We start from the raw sequence: 21,695 nt of genomic DNA, 5'->3' as shown, positions 1-21,695 counted from the left end.
AAAGCCAAAGTCCCATCACCCCCTGCGCCGAGCCAGACTCCCATGATGCCCTGCGAAAGGAGCGCCCGTGGCCAGTCGCCATCTCGGTATATCAATGTGATAAATGAAAGAGATTCCCCGCTTCCTTTTCTTTGTGTTTGTAGATCTATGTTTACACCGGAAGTGTGCGCTGCTTCATCCGGCAACTCCACCGTTGAGGCGGCTCTTGCTTCCCACCCCGTTCGGCTATCGCATTTGACGTCACTTCCGACGCCCGGTCCTCCGAGACCCGGAAGTGGAGGTTGGCTGAGGTGTCGCTATGCGCCCGGCGCCCGGCGAGCGGCCCGGAGAAGCCGCAGAGGCGGCGGCTGAGGTGAATTTTGGCGGGGAGGGGAGGGCAGCGCGCGCGCGCGTATGTTGCGCCGCCAGCTCGGACTCCCGGGTAATTCCTTCGCGCCCAGTGGCGCCGCCGCCGCGGGCTTCCCTTCCGCCGGGTCTGAAGAGGCGAGGGAGGAAGGGCAGGTTCCCGGCGGCGGCGGCGGCGGGGGAGGAGCCTGTCCGAGCCATTTTTGAGGAGAACGAGGGTTCGGTGTGGGGCCCACGGCGGAGCCCCGATGCGCCGGTAACTGGGCCTCGGCGGCGGCGGCGGCGGAGCTGCGGGAAAGCCGTGCTGTGGACGGCGCCCCTCGTTCCAGCGGCGGCGGCGGCGGCGGAGGAAAGCCCTGTGTTTGAATGGCTGTCCCGGGCCAGGCTGGTCTAAGGGGTAAACCGAGAGAAGCGTTCGTATAAACTGCGGTGACTCGTGCAGTGTGTGTAGCAGCTTCCCACAGCTGGCTGGCTATTGGAAACTGTGTGCTGGGCTGGATCCTGTCACCCTCCAGATGTTGTTGGGCTGTTATCAGCCCCATAGCCAGTACTCAGGGATTATGGGAGTTGTGGTTCAGCAGCACCTTGAGGGCTATAGGTCCCCTGTCCCTGTGCTATAGTCGTCAGCTTCCTAAAAATCTCATGCTTGTTATGTGGAAAGAACCAAGTGCAGAAAAGGGCATATTATCCAGCTGCTGCATCAGCTCCCCTAGTTCGAAAAGTTGCAACATTGGGAGCTTTGTAGTTTAGCAAAAAAAGGGGCTAGCAGGGGTATGCTTCAGCCAAGGGACTTTAGTTAGATGCAGCCAAGGTAATTCTTAATGTCTTAAACTTAAAGCATAGAAGCCCATGTATTACATAACATGCAGACATGTAATAAAAACGAAGTATTCTTTAATCCTGAGGTGAAAGATGAACCTTTTTGCATATTTTCTTCCTCATAGGCCCCCATACTTTCAAGTCTGGGATCTACTTGCTTCATTGTGCTGTTAAATGTAACCTAGCAACAGGGTATTATACTGACAGTGTAACTTGGTTTTTAAGTTCAGCAGATCTGCTGATTTTAATGAAAATCCCATTTTAATATCTTGTTTTTTCTTCTATTCTCCGTTTAGTTTCTGCATGATATGGCTTCTTCCAGCATTCTTTGCATGGAACTATTAAGATATGTAATTTGTATTAAATAGCTGGCATAGTTTGCCGGAAGGTCACAATGTTTCAGAGGTAAGTAATTATAAGTATTTCATGTTGCGGTGTCATAATTTGGAACACACACACTTGGAGTTCCATTTCAAACCATAAATTGTTAAGTGGAAGTTACTCATAATAAGACTGCAGAGTCTGCATTAATGCCTTCAACAATGTTGGGAAACCTCTGGCCCATGAGACCATTTCTCCACCTGCCCCGTACCTGATGCCGCATATGACATCAGGTGTGGAACAGGTAAAACACAGTTGCAGAAAAATAGTTGGAAGCCTTAAAATTCTCCTCTAAATATTCTTTGGCAGGCAAATTTTGTATGTGGTACCTTTAAAATGTTGCCCCAAAGGCAAGCCTGCTGGGATTTGTTCCACATGGCAGCTCCCAAACAGAGCTTCTGAGTGCAATTGATCTATGCTGAAAGCAAGGTTCGCAGGTTCTGCCAATCAGTGTGTTGAGTGACACCATCAAAATCTGTGCCTTTGACCATGCAATTTGAAATCAAACAATGTGGGCAAAAGAAAATGCTTCAACTGATGTCATAGTGATGTCAGGCAATTCTCATACATGCATGAAATGGGTTTTTTGAACATATTTTGATAGTGTTGCATCTGCTAGCAGCCAATTTGTTTCTGATTCAAGGTTCTAGTTTGTAAAGTTGTAATCATATATATTCTTTACACACACCCTGCCGATTGCTTCAAATTCTGTTTAGAAAGTAGGGATTAACTAGGTAATAAGACTTGAAATCTTATTGCAGTTAAAGCCTTGATTGTATAATGCGGGTTTTTGTGTTTTGAAATGTTATTTAAAATACAGTGTGTTCTGCTGGTTATTTATAGCTGGAGCTAGCAGTTTTGTTGCTTGCTTCAGCATCAAATTGCACTGATACAGAAGATGAATTTCAGCAAATGAATGCTGGAAGGTCATCAAGCATCAGACTGCATTCAGTTAAGTAGCACCTTAAAGACCAACTAAGTTAGTTCTTGGTATGAGCTTTCGTGTGCATGCACACATTGCTCTGCTAGCTTCAGTGGAAGTAGTGTAAGCTAGCCCTGGGCCTCTTCGGAAGGAAGAGTGAGATATAAATTTAATAATAATAAAATTGCCTGTATCTCCAATTTGTGAGTAACTGTGTTAGTGCACTTGCTTCAGATATGAGAGATGAATTGACGACCTCAGAACGTGTATTTCATATTGCCATGTCCTCACACAGTATGGTTTGGTGAATGGAGTTGCTGGAGATGTATCTGAGAGGCCTTCACTATCCTTAGCCCAACAACATTGTTGTGTGGTTAAAATAGGACAGTCCCATGCACACCATCCTGTACTTTTTGAAAGAAGGGTAGGATATAGATGAGGGATCATTGCTAATAATTTGTTACATTGGTTTAGTTTTTGTGCTCAACAGATGTTGGATCTGAATAAAAGTACCATCTTTTTAATATCACTGCAATCTTTTCTTTTCAGTTCCTATTTGTACCATTGGTCCTGGGGATTATGTTTGTGTCTTATGAATCTGTAACATTTGGCTGACAATAGAAGTCTCTCTTACTGTACCTTGCCTGATCAAACTGTTCTGAAATGGGTAGGTAAGTATCTGAATACTGTCGGGGTGAAAGGAATAAGCTGAGTGCTTGATGGGGATGAAACAGACTTAAAAGTCTATTTGACTTTGGGCTCCCTTAATTTTGACACTTCCTGTACTATTTTTATTGATGAAGGTACAGTTGGAGACAAAACACCTCACATTGTTAACAAGTACAGTGCTACCTCGGGTTAAGAACTTAATTCATTCTGGAGGTCCGTTCTTAACCTGAAACTGTTCTTAACCTGAAGCACCACTTTAGCTAATGGGACCTCCTGCTGCCGCTGCGCTGCTGCTGCACGATTTTTGTTCTCATCCTGAAGCAAAGTTCTTAACCTGAGGTACTATTTCTGAGTTAGCGGAGTCTGTAACCTGAAGCGCATGTAACCTGAAGCGTCTGTAACCCGAGGTACCACTGTAAACTGTTACAGCTGAATACTGAACTATACAAGATACAAATAGGTACAAATAATAAATAAATAACAAAAGGTGCTGAATTTCCATTGCACATGAAGAAATATAAAACACAAAAGGAGCTCTGCTGAATGAGACTAAAGGCCATTCTAGTCTAGCACTCTGTTCTCACACTGGCCAACTAGATGCCAAAGGGCATTCTGCAGTGAGTACTTGAAATTGACTTAAATGGAAAGGACTCACAGTGGCATTGCATAGAAATTGGAAAAGTGGGTAAATGGTGTTTGGAAATAACAGCACATTTATAAATTATTTTTAAAATATTTTACCAGGTTTGTTATCTACTTAACTCTTTAAAAATGAATTGATAAGATATGCATTTGAGAGATTGTGATAAATTAAAAGTGTTCTTTGAAAAAATGTTGCACACCTGTAGCAAGCAGCATCATAAAGGAAGCATTGCCCTTTCTCACACAAGAAGATTTGTTCTTGCTTCCACAATTAAAAAAGTAATTTTATTCAAACTGAAATGAAAAGCTTGATTAAATTGGGGCATCTTTTAGTAAATCAAAATGCATTTAATTGCTTAAGTTAATCTAACTGATGAATGAATTGAAGATTCCATCTCTAACTACTGCAACTCTATACCATAAATGTAGTACCCCTCATGTTGTAGTCCTGGAGTCTGAGATATGAGGATTTTGGCTTTCCCTAGGGTCATCTAATAAGCTCTGCTTGACTTACAGCAGAAACTACAGTACACAAACTCTTGAATATAGCAGTGTCTTAGAAGGCTACACTGTGGGAGCTGAAATTTCTGACCACATATACTATTTTGTGTGACTAAGCCATATCCCCTGATCATCTCTTCTTCCTCCCAGCAGTCTCCACCCTCGTGGCTTCACTCCTCTGTCCCCAGGCAGCTACTTGTGTTCATAGCAGTGTTGGGGGCTATGCAAACTTAGCTTGCATTTACTCATCTACTTAAGCATATCAATGTTCTTAATATTGGATTGTTGCTTTAGTGTCAATAGTGATGATATTGATGTTTTAGAATTATTGTAATTGAGCATCATGACTGCAATAGGAGGACAAGGTATACATCTTCTAAATACATACAAAGTGTAGGGAAGCATTTTAAATCTAGGAATTAAGAGTTAGTAATGTAACTTTTGGAGTCTTCCTTCAGTTCTTGAAACTGCAGAATCATCTATTTGAAGAGTTTACAATCTACTTAAATTCACTATGAAATATTTTCTGGCTTAGAACATTTGGGATCCAGTGACTGGATCCTTTGTGTGTCAGTGAGTATACTGTAGTAAGGTACCTTTTCAGACAGGCTATCTTTTTGTTTTCTAAATTTCAGGATCAGTGTTTCTTGTCTGTTTCCTGCTTCTTGGCACTTCAGCATTTCCCCAGTAGGGTGTCCACGAATATTGAACACCACGTTACGGCAGATTATTGTCATTGGGTTGCTCGCTGCTGCGTTTTTCTTGCTGTACTATTCTATTGTAAAATATGGCTACAGGGACAAAAAGCTGCACAGGTAAGAACATCCTGTAAGACAAAAATACATATTCCAAAAGTGTTTGTTTACATCTGAGAACAACACAAGTAACAAATAGTTGTTTTTGCTTTTAAATGTGCTTCTAAGTCCCTATAAATTGAATGCAATTTGCAGTGAGATCTTATGCTTGTTGACTCTTTAAGCTCAGTCCCACTGGTTTCAGTGAAATTTGCTGCTAAACAACACTTTGATGCTCTCTTCCAGGTATCTTGCTCGAGTAACCGACACAGAAGCTACAGATACCAACAATCCCAAGTTGAACTATGGTATTATGGTGGACTGTGGTAGCAGTGGATCTAGGATCTTTGTGTATTGGTGGCCGAGGCACAATGGCAACCCGCATGATTTGCTGGACATCAAACAAATGAGGGACAAAAACAGCAAACCAGTGGTTATGAAAATTAAACCAGGTATTGGAGAACAGGCCATAACTTGTCGCCCGCCCCCCCTCCCCGCCATAGCTTAGCAGCATGTCTTAAAAGGAATGGTAATTTATAAAAATGTAGCAGTTTCATTTTATTAAATGTTTCATTGTGTTTTATCCCTGTTTTACTTGGGATGATATGTGCAGGCCAATTCTGCCCATGTTTACTTGGAAGTCAGTCCATATAGCCAAGGGTTTTGATTTCATTCTAACCTCCTTCACCTCATTCTTTTTATTGTAACATAAAAACAAAAAGTTGTTTCTCTGTGGTTTGAAATTCAGCACTGGTTGGCCTATGCAGTAAACTGGAAGGATATAACTTTAGAAAAACTAATTGAGGAAGGACCTATTGGTAGTTACGTCAGCTAACAGTGACTGTTTCATGGAAGCTTCCTTGAGTATATATATATAAAAAGGTGGTATATAAATAGAAGTTGACATGTTATGTTTAGATTTTATTTGTTGTCAGACTCGATCTGTGGCATCTGTTCAGTGTCCTTATTTTTTATGTGAATAAATATGATCAAGTCATACTTTTCTTTTCATCAATGAACTGTGTTTATATGCAATATTTACTAAAAAAAATACTGCTGTAGCCTAAAATGCCAATATAGCATGTGAAATTATGCTATTTGGCATATTTATGAAATTTACAGGGAATACCCGTAGGCATTTGTACTCAGGCACAAGACTCTGTTTAGTGAAACTTACTTCCAATTTGAAAAAAAATAAAATAGAAAAAAATTGGAGAACACTAAAAAAACCACCTGTGAAATGTACTGTTTTCCAGAATGAGTGAAATGCTTTTAAGGATCTGGAATCCGTGGACCAGTTCTATTCAAACTGCAAACTTCAGGATGCTATATTAAACTTCAAGCCGTATGCTTTTCCTGACACATAAATTGAAAGATGCATCATTCAAGTACCTGTAATATGGCCTTTTCCCTGGCATTCAAACATACTGTGTATGCCTCCCTTCAAATAGATGGAATGATTATTTGATGTCTTGGGGCCTTTCTCCTCCATTTGGTTGTATGGCCATTATATAGACTCCAGTTATATATACCATTTATGCTCTAATAAAACATATTCCAAGGTCCATTCTAATACAGTAGTACCTCTCAAGATGAATGCCTCACAAGATGAAAAATGCGCAAGACAAAAGGGTTTTTTGCTTTTTGCGTTGCTTCGCAAGACGATTTTCCCTATGGGCTTGCTTCGCAAGACGAAAACGTCTTGCGAGTTTGCTTCCTTTTTCTTAAAGCCGTTAATACCCAGCGAATCCGCGCTCCGCAAGACGAAAAAATCACTAGACGACACAACTCGCGGAACGAATTAATTTCATCTTGCGAGGCACCACTGTACAAGCTTTGTAGCATGGGAGCCAAGGTATTTTACCTTTTGCCTAGATAATGTTACTAATCTCAGCTCACATATCGTGGGTTTTTTCAACAACAGTCTTGACCTTTCCAGAAACAGGCTTTTTTAAAACCAAGAAATCACTTTTGTAGTAAAAGTTATGGCCACATGAATTATAGTGGCTAGTAGATCCTTTTGCTCAGGCAGTATTTTGTCTTTAATTGGATTGGCATACTGAATGTTACCCACAAAATTTGCCAAAAAAGCAAACAGGTTATTCAGCTTCCAACTCTTACAATCAGAAACTCTTTGAAATAATAAGGGTTTTTTTGTATGTTGGACTCTCCCACTTTCTGCTGTATGCATATATACTCATATGTATCTCCACTGCTTTTTTTAGGCATTTCAGAATTTGCTACCTCTCCTGAAAAAGTCAGTGACTATATTTTCCCACTTCTGAGCTTTGCTGCTGCACATGTACCCCGTGCAAAACATAAAGAAACACCTCTGTATATCCTTTGTACAGCAGGGATGAGAATCTTACCAGAGAGGTGACTGAATATCTTTTTTCTATTACAGTTTAATACAGAGAATTGAGTATGTTAGGGGTTTATTTGTATTTTAAACATATTTGGAATCTTGCAGCCAGCAAAAGGCAATACTAGAAGACCTGCTAACTGATATCCCAGTGCATTTTGATTTTCTGTTTTCGGACTCGCATGCTGAGGTTATTTCAGGAAAGCAAGAAGGTAAGGAACTGCTTTTGAAAAAGACAAGTTTGAAACCACATTCACTAAACTGATGGAATGTCTGTCCAGGGAGCAGGTCCCCTTCAGTGGGTGACAAAGAACTGCTACAAGAAACACAATTGTAAGAGATGCTGTGGATCACAACACAGAATGAGGAGAGCAGAGATATGTCCCTTTCCAGGATGTCTATATACCTAGTTAGCGTACAACCAGATTGTGTCGATACCAGGTCACTCCAATTTTAAGAAGCAAACAACACAGGCAAATTGGAAGTTAATTTTGAAGGGGCAGGGGCTCCTTAGATTGCCACATTTCCTCTCTACTATAAATTTAAAAAAATCTCCAGGGATGTAGCAGGGTTAGGTATTTGAGGGTGTTGGTTTGGTGCTTGGTTTTCTAGGTAGAATATATTTGGTGGGAAGGAGAATGAATGGATGAGAAGTCTTCCCTGCATGATATAAGAGTAAAATCGGCTGGATTTGTGCAGTATCAAGAGAGGCTGAGAAAGGGCTTTATTGGGGATTCATCAGTGGAATGTCAGCAGTTGATCTGAATAAAGCAGATTCTAAATGTGACGTGGGTGGCACTGTGGTCTCTAAACCACAGAGCCTAGGGCTTGCCGATCAGAAGGGCGGCTGTTCGAATCCCCACGATAGGATGAGCTCCTGTTGCTTGGTCCCAGCTCCTGCCCACCTAGCAATTTGAAAGCACCTCAAGTGCAAGTAGATAAATAGGTACTGCTCCGGCGGGAAGGTAAACAGCGTTTCCGTGTGCTGCTCTGGTTCGGCAGAAGCGGCTTGGTCATGCTGTCCACATGACCTGGAAGCTGTCTGTGGTCTGCGGACAAACACCGGCTTCCGCAGCCAGTAAAGCGAGATGAGCACCACAACCCCAGAGTTGTCTGCAACTGGACTTAACGGTCAGGGGTCCTTTTACCATTAAATGTCTTTTACCATTAAATGTCTCCATTATTTTCAAATACAATTATGGTACATTGTGTGAAATGCCCTTTTTGCAACTCACCTGTATTTCTTGTAGCATCCTTAGTTTGATTTCTCTTATTTTCTTAAATTTATATATTTATATTCTATATTTTGATTTTTTTTAAAAAAATCAAGGCAGAGTACAAAATGCAAGAAGAAAATTGGCATAAAAACTTGATGAAAAACATAAATAAGTCATCAGGTGTTTCTTTGTCTGCTTAGCTGACTGCTTAATTCACTGCACACATCACAGATACTGGAATCTTTATTTTTTTGTAAGCCTTTCTTTATCCCTTGTTTGTTTTTTCCAGCAATACACCTCTTTCCCCTCGTCATAGTTCCTGTGCCTTGTGGCCCTCGAGAAGATGTTGCACTACAACTCCTATCATCCTTCTGGGGATGATGAAAATTGGAGTCCCAACAACATCTAGAGGGCCACAGAGTCCCCACGCCCATTTTAGCTAAGCCATCGTGTTCTGTTATGTATAGCTGTTCATTGGCAGGCTTGTACTATAAAGCTGGAGGGACGCAGGTGGCGCTGTGGGTTAAACCACAGAGCCTAGGACTTGCTGATCAGAAGGTCGAGGGTTCAAATCCCTGCGATGGGGTGAGCTCCCGTTGCTCGGTCCCAGCTCCTGCCCACCTAGCAGTTCGAAAGCACGTCAAAGTGCAAGTAGATAAATAGATACCGTTCCGGCGGGAAGGTAAACGGTGTTTCTGTGCGCTGCTCTGGTTCACCATGCTGGCCACATGACCTGGAAGCTGTTTGCAGACAAACGCCGGCTCCCTCGGCCTATAGAGTGAGATGAGCGCCGCAACCCCAGAGTCAGCCATGACTGGACCTAATGGTCAGGGGTCCCTTTACCTTTACCTTTACTATAAAGCTGCAAGAGCACACTCTGGTGGCAACATTTGGAATTGCTGGGCAGAGCACTTTCATACAGTCGTACCTCTCAAATGCATTGGCTCCCGAACAAATCAGCTCCCGAATGATCAAAACCCGAAAGTGAGTGTTCCCATTTTCGAATGATTTTCAGAAGCTGAATGTCCAGCATGGCTTCCGCTCCTGCAGCCATTCGGAAGCCTTGCCTTGATTTTTTAACTGTTCCGGGAGTCGAATGAACTCCTGGAATGCATTCTGTTTGAGAGCCAAGGTATGACTGTACATAGATTTTTAGAAGGTCTTGGAGAGGCTGGAATTTTCTGTTTTTTTCACACATCATTGTGGCCAGTGAGGAATTGTTGTTTTTCTTTTTTTTAACCATCTACCTGAGAAGTAGCATGTCTGGATAATTTTTTTAAAAAGGAAAGTAGTTTTCCATACAACTCAAGTTTATTGGGGCTTATCCAGACTTGTAGTTGTCCAGTGCCTAGAATGCAGTTTTACCCTTCCCCTGCCATTTTCCTCCAGAAAACCCGCTCTTTAGCAATAAACTGCAGCAAACATCAATCCAGAGTAAACCTGATTGGCATTTGCTCCGATTCAGTGGTAAAGATCTGGTTTCCTGGGGTGAAAGCGACTGGGCAAGGGCAAGTCTCGTTGGGCCCTTGTTATAATACTGTTTTAATTAAGTTTACTATTTTTAAAGGTGCAGCTCAATAACTTTTAAGACTTAAAATTGTTCTCTTAAATTTTCTAGGAGTATATGCATGGATTGGAATCAACTTTGTCCTTGGAAGATTTGAGCATACCGATGATGGCAAGTGTCTTAATAGCACTCTATGTAGCCACCAAAGGGAGAAATGGTGTTGATGGTCCGATGGCTGTTGCTAGTGGACAATATCCTTCAGCAGCTGTGAATAAAAGTTGACCAGCAGCTGTGCTTGGTGGATTCTGATCCATAATAAAGATGTAGAGTCTAAAAATATGTGTGTCTATTAGAGAACAGAAGGCATAAAACAATACCCTAAATATTTTCAGCTACAGAAGTTTTAACAAGGCTGTGTGTGTGTGTGTGTGTGTGTGTTTGTGTGTGTGTATACACACACATGCACCAGGCAGTCCAAAAAACATTAGCTTTTGAGAGGTATGGAGGCGACTTTGAATAAGTGCTTCAACCCCATACTGTATTATTTTCATTGCTATTTTCTGTATCTTTCCCAGCTCTGTGTTACCATTTTTGAAAACTATACAAGTCATTCTAAATTTGCCTACTTTAGAATGACATTGCAACATTTCCTGTTTTACTCCAAGCTTCTTTCCTAATACTGTTAAAATATATAGCACATATTTTCTCCCACCACAAGCTAACTTTCCTATTACCTTCCAGGACTCTTGTCATTATGGCTGTCATGTGGGATTATTGGGGCACTATGCTCAGAGAGCTTACGGAGAGTCCTCCTCAAGAAGCGTTATACCAAGAATTGCATGTTTTTGTCAACTCTGCAGCCTAGCAAACTCTTGGCATTAGGCTGCCAATGCAGGGTTGCCATTGCTACGTTGTAGCAAGCTATGTTTGAAATTCAGATCCTCAGAAGGGTTTGCCCCCCATCTCAACATCCTTCACGTCTTGTCTTTCAGAGGATGATGCTGTAGTGGAGGTGCATATTCCTGGCAGTGAAAACAAGGAAGCCATTCTTCGAAAGAGGACTGTGGGTATACTTGACATGGGTGGTGTGTCAACTCAAATAGCATACGAAGTCCCTAAAACTGTAAGCTTTGCCTCTTCACAGCAGGTTATTATCTGTACAAATTTTCCTTCTTTTCCTTTTGTTTTTTTCCTGTGTTTTAACCCATATACCATTGATTTATTTTTCTTTTGCGTGTTATGAGTTCTGTGCTTCCCTACGTGACATCTTCACCCCAAGACGAGAGGAGGTTGCATCTTGATGTCCATCAGCTAAGCAGTCTGCCTGTACATGATTCATTTCATCAGTCAGTTTAATACAAATGTCCTTGAATTTATGCTACACAACCGTTAACTTTTCCTGGTGTTTAACCCCCATTTTGAATTGTGCCATTTAAATTGTGACACTTCTGGTGGGGATATGCGGTGGTATATGGATTGTGGGTGTTATTTATTTTGGTTTGTTGGCTTGTTTTTATAAAGTTTTATTCAGACCTTTCCTAATACATTGCAATAAAAACCAACTAATCTAAACAAAAACATAAACATAAAAAAGAAAGAAAAAAGAATACGAAGTTCTCTTTCACAGATAAATCTTAACTTGTCACACACAGAGACACGTGAACCATCCCAGCTCTCACCTGGGAGATTCTCTTCCCTGCCTCATGCAGGTTCTTTTGTCAATTATCAATAACCATCATTGGCATGTTAGCCCCTCTTTAACCCTGAATAGAGAGCCACAAATAATACAAAAGACCAAAGCAAAGCAGAAAGAAAAAGGAAAGAAAACAAATAAGAATATTAAAGAAAAGAATAAAGTGGAAATGAAAAATAAAAAGGACTTCAAACTATCCATCTGTCAGTTATATATACAATAGTTCTTCAAAACAGTCAGATGTTCAATCTAGAGTAGTATCCAGCTGTTCCTTCCTCTGCTAAGGGCTTTTTTCTAGTTTTCCATCTGGGACTCTCCTGTTCATTTCTTTCGCTGCAAGAAGTCCAAAGGAGGTTCTTTGATTATTATTATCTGTAAGAGTCAACAATAGTCCTCCTCTAGTCCAACATCACAACGTTCCCTCCAATTTTAAGAAACATTCAGTCCTTATTCGTTCCAGAATTTCTTCACTATGGTTATGTATTAACACAACAGTCCATAAATATTTAGTTCTTATATAGTCATTAATCCACTCCCAAATTCATATCTTCTAATCCCATTTCCTTGTAGCTATTGGTTGTCAATCCTTATTTTTAATAGAATTTTTCTCCTCTTCCATTATTTTTCCAAAAATGTTGCAGGAGACATAGTAGCTTTTTCTTCCAGTTTCAATCACATTCCTTTCTCAACTCTATCTCTTCCAGTTCAGGATATCTCTTAGTTTCTCCATCTATGCACACCACCACCACCTCCAACATCATAACTCCAGCATTTGGCTATTTCACTCCTTCAGGCATCTGTGTGGATATTCTCTGGATTTCATCCTCTATTGTCTCCAATTTTACCATTCCGTTCTCCTTTTCTGGCAGTTCTCCAGTATTTTCTCCAAGTATTCTGTAACTTCTCCAGCCTCGCCTTTACAAAATACAATTTGTAAAACCATTTTACTCATCTCCACTTTAATTTCTAACAGTTGCTTTTGGAATAATTGCTGCATGGCATTGACAGCTAATGATTTATTTATTTTTTAAAAAAATCCTTCCAGTAGCTGCTTAGAGACCAACTAAGTTTGCTATTGGTATGTGCTTTAAAATAGTTTAAAATTCAGCATCCACGGTGCACTCTCAGAAATCCACACGGTTCTTGCCTATCTTAAGAGTCAAGCAGTGCATTCCTAACATTTCAGTCCCATAGGCAGCCATGTAGCTCCGCTTTTCAAGCAACACATTAATCAGTGAGATGGAGGGTTGAAAATAGATCACAGTAAAATGAAAACCTCTCAGAAATGGAGAACCTCCCAGCTGTAGATAACTTTATTTGATAAATTACTTAAACACGCTTCATCCTTTATTTGTTTCAGCCTCTTAATGATGTGTCCTCTTAAGCCAACTGGCAGGTCATATTTCACGTGAACATTTTAACCAAAAGACAGAGAATGCCTCTGTAGAAATAGTCTCTGTAGTAATTTCAAAAGTAATTCAGGAAAGGAGGTTTTGCTGGACTTTGCTCTAGAGACTAACCTCTAGGGCTATTAAGTGGTGTTTGCGCCAGGTTACGTTTCTTCTGCCCCCAATGCATGTTCCTCAAAGATTTCTCTGTCCCATGGAGGGAGTAATAATTCCAGGACATTCAGAAGTTAATATATCTGCCCCTTGCCTTCAGTAATTTATACTTTATATGTGGTAAAGATGTCAAAGGGAGGGAAGGAAAAGAAGAGGCAAGAGTTAACGGGTAAATATAAAAACATGTACAGTTCCCCCATGGGTGGCTGCAATCAGTTTGGATCATAAATTGTGCAGATTTGGTCAACTAGCAGAGTTTTGGGTGTTGGTGCCACTTTCTTTAGCAAGGGGTACCCAATGTGGTGCTCTCCAAATGTTAATCAACTGCAACTCCTGTCAGCCCCAACCAGCATGTTTGATTGCCAGACATGATGGGAGTTGTAGTCCAACTGCATCTGGAGGTCCCCCGCTTTGACACTTGGGTATTAAGTACAAAGAGTTCCTCTAGAGAAAGTTCTTGTGAAAATGTTTAGAGAGCTGCAGATTTGAAATAACTTCCCTCTATTCAGAGTTAAGTGTTACACAACACAAAGCAGAGCTGTTCATGCCTCTTTAATCTCGTGTTTTGGGATCTGCAGGAGGAGGTGGCCAAGAACCTACTTGCAGAGTTTAATCTAGGGTGTGATGCTCACCAAACTGAACATGTGTACCGAGTTTATGTGGCAACTTTCCTTGGCTTTGGTGGAAATGCTGCCCGGCAGAGATATGCAGACAGCATATTTACCACCACAGTATTTAGAAACAGGTAATATTCTATGCTTAACTTGATTTCCAGATCCAAATGATTTCCCTCCTGTACATGTCAACATTTAAATCTTCCCCAGTGAGATGGGCACATCTTCAGATGGTTGCAGTAATCATGTAGGTAAGAGCTATTTGACAGTGGGACAGACGCCCTCGGAAGGTGGTGGACTCTTCTTCATTAGAGATTGTTAAGTAGAAGGTGGATGCTTTAGTTGAGATTCCTGCATTGCAGGTGGTTGGACTAGATGACCATGAAGGTCCCTTCCAATACTATGATTCTATAAGCTCCTTCCCAGCACCCTCTCCCTGGAGGGCTTTGGCTCAACTGGAACTCCAGTCAGGTTCACTCTGCCCCCACCCCTTTCCTCACACCTCAGTTCCAAGGAACGTGGAAGCCTCACTCTTAACTGCTACGTGTCTCCCTAGCCCTTCCTTATCTGACTTATCTCCCAGCCATCATTATGATTAATATTGCCATTTACTCAGTTTGTATATACTGCCCTTCACAGGGCGGTTCACAAAATGAGAACACAAAATATATAACAAACAAAAACAAACCAATAACCCCTCTCCCACAAAACAGATTTAAAAGGCTGTATAATGTTTACTCAGCCAAAGCCTGGTTATAGAGAAATGCTTTTGCCTAGTGCTTAACTATGCCATGAAGGTGCCAGGTGAGCCTCCCTGGAGCGGGCAGTCCAGAAGTGGGGAGCCACCACAGAAAAGACCCTGTTCTCAGGTTACCACCCTCTGGACTGCCAGCAAGCCCTGCTGACCAGCGTCCCGATCGCATATCCATGCAAGAGGAACATTAGAAAAAGCTTTCTCATGAGAGGAGCTGTGTGGCACTGGAACAGCCTGCCTCAGGGAGTGGTGGGCCCTCCACGGGTGGGATGGTTGTCTGTCAGGGATGTTAAGCACAGGTGGAATGGTCCTCTGTTAAGGATGTTGTAGTGCATTGACCACCACAGGCCTACTAGAAGTCACAGATTTTGCCATTGTGTTGCTTTCCCCAATTTGTGCCTGCCCACCTGACACAGCGCTAGGTGGGACCACTCTCCAAGGCAGAGCGATCTGGTATCCTGTAAACGGTTTTTGCACATGTAACTTTGCTCAATCTTTTTTGCAGGCTTCTAGGCAGACAGATTGGTATGACTTCTGATACCCCCTATTTAGACCCTTGCCTGCCTTTGGATGCTGAGGATGAAATCCAGCAGAATGGGCAGAAGATGCATCTTCGAGGGACAGGAGATTTTCACTTGTGCCGTGATGTTATTCAGCCTTTCATGAATAAGACAAATGAGACACAGACTTCTTTGAATGGCATTTATCAACCTCCTGTGCACTTTGAGAACAGCGAGTTCTATGGGTTCTCAGAGTTCTATTACTGTACCGAGGATGTATTGCGGATGGGAGGAGAGTACATTGCTGCTAAGTTTATTAAAGCTGCAAAGGTAAAAGGTCCCTCTGCTTTTGGGTGGTGAAGGGGCAGCTAGATTGTCAGACCAAGGGCCTGGGAGGCTAGGGATCATCTCAGTGAACCCACAAAGTTAATTTGGTGATCTTGGGCCAATCACTTTTCTCTCAGCCTAACCAGCCTCAGATGGTTGTTGTGAAAGTGAAATTGGCAGTGGTGGTGGTGGGGTGTGTGTGTGTAAGAGAGAGAGTGTGCTTTTTATATGACCCTGTGTTCCTTGAAAGGAGGGCAGGGCAAAATATAATAAAATTAATGCTACTCTTTATCACACATGTACATGAGTACTGATTGATGTTGAAGAGTTTTGGTTCTTAGAGTCCTAAGTTTCTATCATTAAGGTAACATTCTGCTATATAGGTATATTTATTTCATTTACAAATTGCTTTCCATGAAACATTCCAAAGCAATCGACAATAAACCCATCAATAAGAAAGATTTCCTAACCAATACAGATACAAACTGAGATGGGAATATTCACTTAAAAGGATTTTTGAAAAAGGAAGGTCTTCAGTTGGTACCAGAAAGGACAATAGAGACAACGCTTGTTACCTTAGTTTGTATCTGTATTGGTTACAGACCTAGGGCAAGATACTGTCTCCCAGCCTTAAGTTTTCCTGTCTGTAAAATAGGAAAGTAAAAACAAGTGAAGGTTGGATGCCTTACCAAAAAAACCTTTTTCCTACTCTTTCCTTCCTGTATACTCATTCTCTCCAGTCTGGCATAGCATTTGCTGTGTCACTAACTTTGCTCCCATATGCTTTAGTGTACAGTATTTCAAAAAAAGCTAACAACATTGTAGAGTGGCTTCAAGAACCACTGATTATGAAGCAATTTGCATGTAAAATTGCTGTATAAAATGTTGTTAATATTTAGGTCCATCTTCTGGTGAGCTCAGATATCTGAAATAATGCATCTCCCTTAATTAGCCACCCCAGTTCCTTAGACCAAGGCAGAGAGGCCCTTTTTGTTGTCCCACCACCATGGGCAATCGCTTTGGCCCAGTTGTGGATGAAGTATGCCAGACACATTTGGCATTTTGGTGCCTGACAAATACCTGTTTGATTGCACAGACATTTGGGGGATTATTAGTCCGCTCCTAGTTAGTTTTAAGTACTTAGGCAGTTTGGGATATATGTTAATAGTTTTAATCATATTTTTACCAGCTCTTGTTTATTAAATATGGATATATTACTGTTTTTAAGTTTTTGTAACCCTGAGATTTGTAGATGATTGGGATAAAAATTCTATGAGATAAAGGATAGATAAATACAGAAATATCTCCCTGCCGTTCTATTTTATCCTTGCAATAATGTTGGGGTTGGTCAGGATGAGAGACGGTGACTGGACCATAGTGCATTTTCCCATGGTGAGGGGATTTAAACCTGCTCTTCCTAATTGAGGTTGGACACTCTGTCCAATATGCTGCGCTGCTTCTCTGGTTAATGCAATAGCCCTCAATTTTCTTAGCCCCCAATATTTCATTACATTCCTTGCCTCCAAAAATGTATAATATTTTCTATATAATATTTTCACATTGCCTTCAAAATGTAGATATTTACATTCTTTGTGTTTCTTTTTCAGGATTATTGTGCAACAAAGTGGTCAGTCCTAAGGGAACGTTTGGACCGTGGTCTTTATGCCTCGCATGCAGACCTTCATCGATTGAAGTGAGTGTTCATATTCTCTCATAGCTGGATCTGCTTGAGCATCCTTCCTGGGGAGAGAAGAGCTGAGAACAAATTGTACCGGTAGTTCCTAGAAGGAAACACTTCAAGGAGGCCCAGAAGCATTCATTCTTGCCATCTGAACTACTAGTCATAAACTGCAGAGTTTTTTGGAACTGTGGTTGAGTACCGAGTACAGTTTCATAAGCATGTAACGGATGATATACATTTATAGCTATTTCGTATAACAGTGCAAACAACCACTAGGACTGTTGCAGTTCCCATGTGGTGGAGGAGAGAGACCCACCCCACAATGGGGCTGACCTCCTACACAAGCCGGTTAGTACAGTCGTACCTCTAGTTGCTGTTCACACCCCGAAAAGTCCACAACTTGAGCACCTCTTCTGCGCATGTGCACAGCGCAATCAAATACTTCTGTGCATGCACGAAGATCACTTCTGCGCATGCGCGGGCGGCAAACCTGGAAGTATACACTTACGGGTTTGCCGCGTTCATAAGATGAAAGTCGGTAATGAGTGGAACACAACATGAGGTATGACTGTAATGCAAATGCCTGATCCGTGAACTTCGGTCTTCCCCCACATAAGCTGGGCTTCCATAAAATCACATTGCACATCTGGTGGTTCACACAAGCTCTTACCTCCATGTTGGAGGAGTAGTGTGGGGACGTCCTCCATCTCGGGAGGAGAGTAATGATCCAGTGAGTTTATGAATCATATCTTAGTGTTCCCGAAGGTGACTGATTAGTGAAAAAGGCTTATACTTTTCGGATCCGCAGTGCCAGATCTGTTAAATGCTGCTATTCCTGGAAAGATGGAGTGGGTAGCACTGTGGTCTAAACCACTGGGCCTCTTGGGCTTGCTGATCAGAAGGTCAGTGGTTTGAATCCACGGGGCAGGGTGAGCTCCTGTTGCTCTGTCCCAGCTTCTGCCAACCTAGCAGTTCGAAAGCACGCCAGTGCAAGTAGATAAATAGGTACCACTGTGGCAGGAAGGTAGACGGCATTTCCGTGCGCTCTGGCTTCCGATACACCGTTGCGCCATAAGCAGTTTAGTCATTCTGGCCACATGACCCGGAAACCTGTCTGTGGACAATGCCGACTCCCTCGGCCTGAAGCGGGATGAGCCCAGTCGCCTTTGACTGGGCTTAACCATCCAGGGGTCCTTTACCTTTTACCTTATCTATTCCTGGAAAGTCCAATAATGCTGTCTATTAATTACAGAAAATTAACATGAGAAAGGCTTGTTAAAGTAGCCAATACTTAAGCTTTCATCCCACCTTTTTATCTCTTGGGTTTAATGTTCAAGCCTGCTGGAGCAGATGCACTCCCTCTGTCATAGCAAAACTTAATAATCTATTCAATATAAGTGCCTCATTTGTTGGCTGCAATCTAGAGAATGTCTGTGTAAGTTTAAGTAGAAAGTGTGCTCTTGAATATGCAATTATATGTAAATGCACAAGACCAAGGGAATTCAGTTATTCTTTTTAGGCTGTGCTTTTTATGTCTTAACGAGTTCTGCTTCTGTTTAAAAACAGCAGAAGTTGACTTCTTAATGTTTATTCTTTGTAGGTATCAATGCTTTAAGTCAGCCTGGATGTATGAAGTGTTTCACAACGGTTTCTCTTTTCCTGTAAACTATGGCAACTTAAAAACTGCACTGCAGGTCTATGACAAAGAGGTGCAATGGACGTTGGGGGCCATTCTCTATCGAACACGATTCTTGCCTTTGAGGTATGGCTTCGCTTTTCTTAAGTGTGGTGTTCAAAAAGAGCCAGTCACCAGTCACAACCCTTTCAGTGGATAATTTTCTCCAGAAAACTTTGCATCTGTGATGCTTTCTGAGCATCATGTAGAGCTAGTGAGTTGCCCACCAGATGGTGGGAATAGAGGACGAATGGAATGGTAAACACTAGTTGTTGTTCACCTCTGTGTGCCCTGTTCCTCGAGACCAGCACAGCAGCCTTTGCTGTTGGGTTGCTAGGCATTCAGATAGGTTTGAGAGGATGAAAGGAATTGGTCTAAGAGGAAGATGACATTAGTGTTACAGCCGCTGACATCACAACTTCCCCCCCCCCCATAAAGTTCTAAGGGGTAGTTTAGGGGCTCTTCCCACTTGAAAATCAGCCCTCTCAGCTTTCTTCTGGCATCTCTCCCACCCTTGCAGAGGCTGACTTGCTGAGGTGTGGGTTGCTGTAAGATTTCTTTCACGCTAATAATTTTGTTCTGTTTTCCCAGGGACATCCAGCAGGAGAATTTCCGAGGCAATCACTCCCATTGGCGCAGCTTCTCCTTTGTTTACAACCATTACCTATTCTTTGCCTGCTTCTTTGTTGTGCTGCTGTCCATCCTGCTGTACCTGTTGCGATTGCGACGGATTCACCGGCGAATGCTACACAGCGGCCCGTCCCCTTCCCTCTGGATCGAGGAAGGCCTCCCGCCACAGAAGATCCCAGGAGCCTTATAAGCTGCTGAACACTGGTCTTAGGACTTGCTAAAGAAAAAGCCATCATTTTTGCCTCAGGGTTCTTTTCTCATCCCTAGAAACCGTTGCCCAAGTCTCTTGCTGTGGTGGTGGAATCAAGAGGTCACCTGTACCTGGAAAACTGAGGGGTGAGGCAGGGTCAGCTCCGCTTGGCTAGACTGAGGGAATATCAGCCAAAATTATTTTAAAAACTCATACCTTAAAAGTAAATGCACTTTGACATTGAGGGGAGATGTTGTGGAGGGAGGAACAAAAAGGGTGGGGCAGGGAAGACTTAATGCCAGTAAATAAATAAATGGGAAAGAAGCAAACTAGTCTGTTCTCCACTGTTCTGTACACAACTACTGTGATTGTTCTCTCAATATCTGGTAAGCCAGCTCATAAAAAGTTCCTGTGGATGTGAGGGAAATCTTATTAACCAATAATCCATCCTGTAAGGCAGGGCTGGGGAGCTGGATGGGGCTGGCTGGCCAGACCATTATCTTCCCGCACCTCTCGTGCCCACAGTGACATTGGGTGACCCGTTTTTGCCTGCATGGTTTGAAATCAGACTGTGGGCAGAAGCACAGCCTGCAAAGCACAGACTTATCAGTTGAATGTCAGGGCTTGCAGAGTGCTATGCACAGCCCATCCTGACAGGCAGCTGATGGACAATGCCTGAAACCCCCTTTTGGCTGTAACTCATATGATGTTTAGTGTTGGGCAGGTAAGCCCAGCTGAAATGGCCCGGTAGACTTAATTGAGCCCATGGGCTGGAGGCTCTCCATTGGAGCCTTAAGGATATCTCATTTGTCCGTAAGATCCACACACTCCGTATGCCCCAGAGCCACACTGACATCAGACAAAGGGTTCTTTAATCTATTCATTCCTGGTGTGAACAGCAACATAGGCTTTAACAGAACTCTCCCTTGGTGCTCTTAAGCTGCTTGCTGTGTCTGCACAGAGGAACCAGCACCCAGGGAGAATTGCGCAAAGTGAGAGTCAGCAGCAGGATTCATAAACTCTTCGCCACTGTAAGCAAATGCACATTGCAAGACGAGGCCTCCACCCAGTCCTCTGCTGCTGTCCACGCTAGGAATGAGGGTGTTAAAGAGCCTTTTTTTGGTGTCTTGGCTTGCCTGTGAGTGTTTCAGTGAACAGTGCCAATATGGCTGCTCTTGAAGCCCTTGCTCTGTTTAAATGTCTTTAAAAAACATTTTGTAAAATATGCTGACCAGGGCAATAGATCTTGAGGTTCTGAGCCGCCCCCTGTAAAGAGGGTTCTTCAGTTTGTTAACGTTGTGATGTACAGTATTCTTGCAATATTGTGATGGAGCAAACCTGGCTAGCCATTGTAATGTACTGGTGTTGGGAAATGCACTCATAACGTGGCACAGTTGGCCTTGCCTGCAGTCCACCTGGTGTGCTTGGTAGCACTATCTGTGCTGCAGCAGAGAGTTAATATGTGTGTGGCTTTCAGTCTTTGGGCCTGGCAGTAATTATTGATCCTTTTGTAGCAGCAAATAATTGAGTGAGACTGAAACACTGCTTGGACGCGTGCTGGAAAGATAACATGTATGCTGTCATGTCCTTATTTCTGGCTATAGAAACTGTTTTTTACTTGAAAGAACATGTTGATAATTTAAAGTGGCATTTGTGTGAACATCTCATAAATACAAGCTTTATCATCTTAGAAAGCAGCATCTGGTTTCACTCATGCATGAAGGGGTGTGTGGTGTGTGTGTGTGTGTGTGTGAGAGAGAGAGAGAGAGAGAGAGAGAGAGAGAGAGAGAGAGAGAGAGAGAGACTAGCCTACTTTATTAGAATCTAATCTGACTTATTAGAATCTCTTCCAGACTTGTGAAGTTGGAGTGGGAGGATACATTTTAAATTAATTATAATCTTTTGACTGG

At 42.3% G+C, this 21,695-nt stretch overlaps 1 protein-coding gene across 3 annotated transcripts; it reads left to right on the top strand.

Moving 5' to 3' along the window:
- Positions 1-223: 223 nt before the first annotated feature.
- ENTPD4 (ectonucleoside triphosphate diphosphohydrolase 4) lies at positions 224-21,479 on the top strand. 3 transcript variants are annotated; one of them, XM_081890967.1, is made up of 14 exons: positions 224-352; positions 1,461-1,569; positions 3,017-3,138; positions 4,915-5,094; positions 5,320-5,525; positions 7,299-7,449; positions 7,544-7,647; positions 10,271-10,330; positions 11,152-11,282; positions 13,993-14,159; positions 15,288-15,612; positions 17,217-17,302; positions 18,891-19,052; positions 19,557-21,479. In XM_081890967.1, exons 3-14 carry the CDS (start codon positions 3,131-3,133, stop codon positions 19,783-19,785), a joined length of 1,809 nt encoding a protein of 602 aa, XP_081747093.1. In that variant the 5' UTR covers positions 224-352; positions 1,461-1,569; positions 3,017-3,130; the 3' UTR covers positions 19,786-21,479. The 3 variants fall into 3 exon arrangements, with proteins under 3 accessions (XP_081747093.1, XP_081747094.1, XP_081747092.1); XM_081890968.1 differs by having other exon boundaries at positions 225-352; positions 3,017-3,134; positions 11,152-11,306; XM_081890966.1 differs by having other exon boundaries at positions 225-352; positions 11,152-11,306.
- Positions 21,480-21,695: the final 216 nt, after the last annotated feature.

This window comes from Podarcis melisellensis, assembly GCF_964234715.1.
Source record: "Podarcis melisellensis genome assembly, chromosome: 15".
NCBI classification, from domain to species: domain Eukaryota; kingdom Metazoa; phylum Chordata; class Lepidosauria; order Squamata; family Lacertidae; genus Podarcis; species Podarcis melisellensis.
This window is presented reverse-complemented; position numbering and strand designations above follow the sequence as displayed.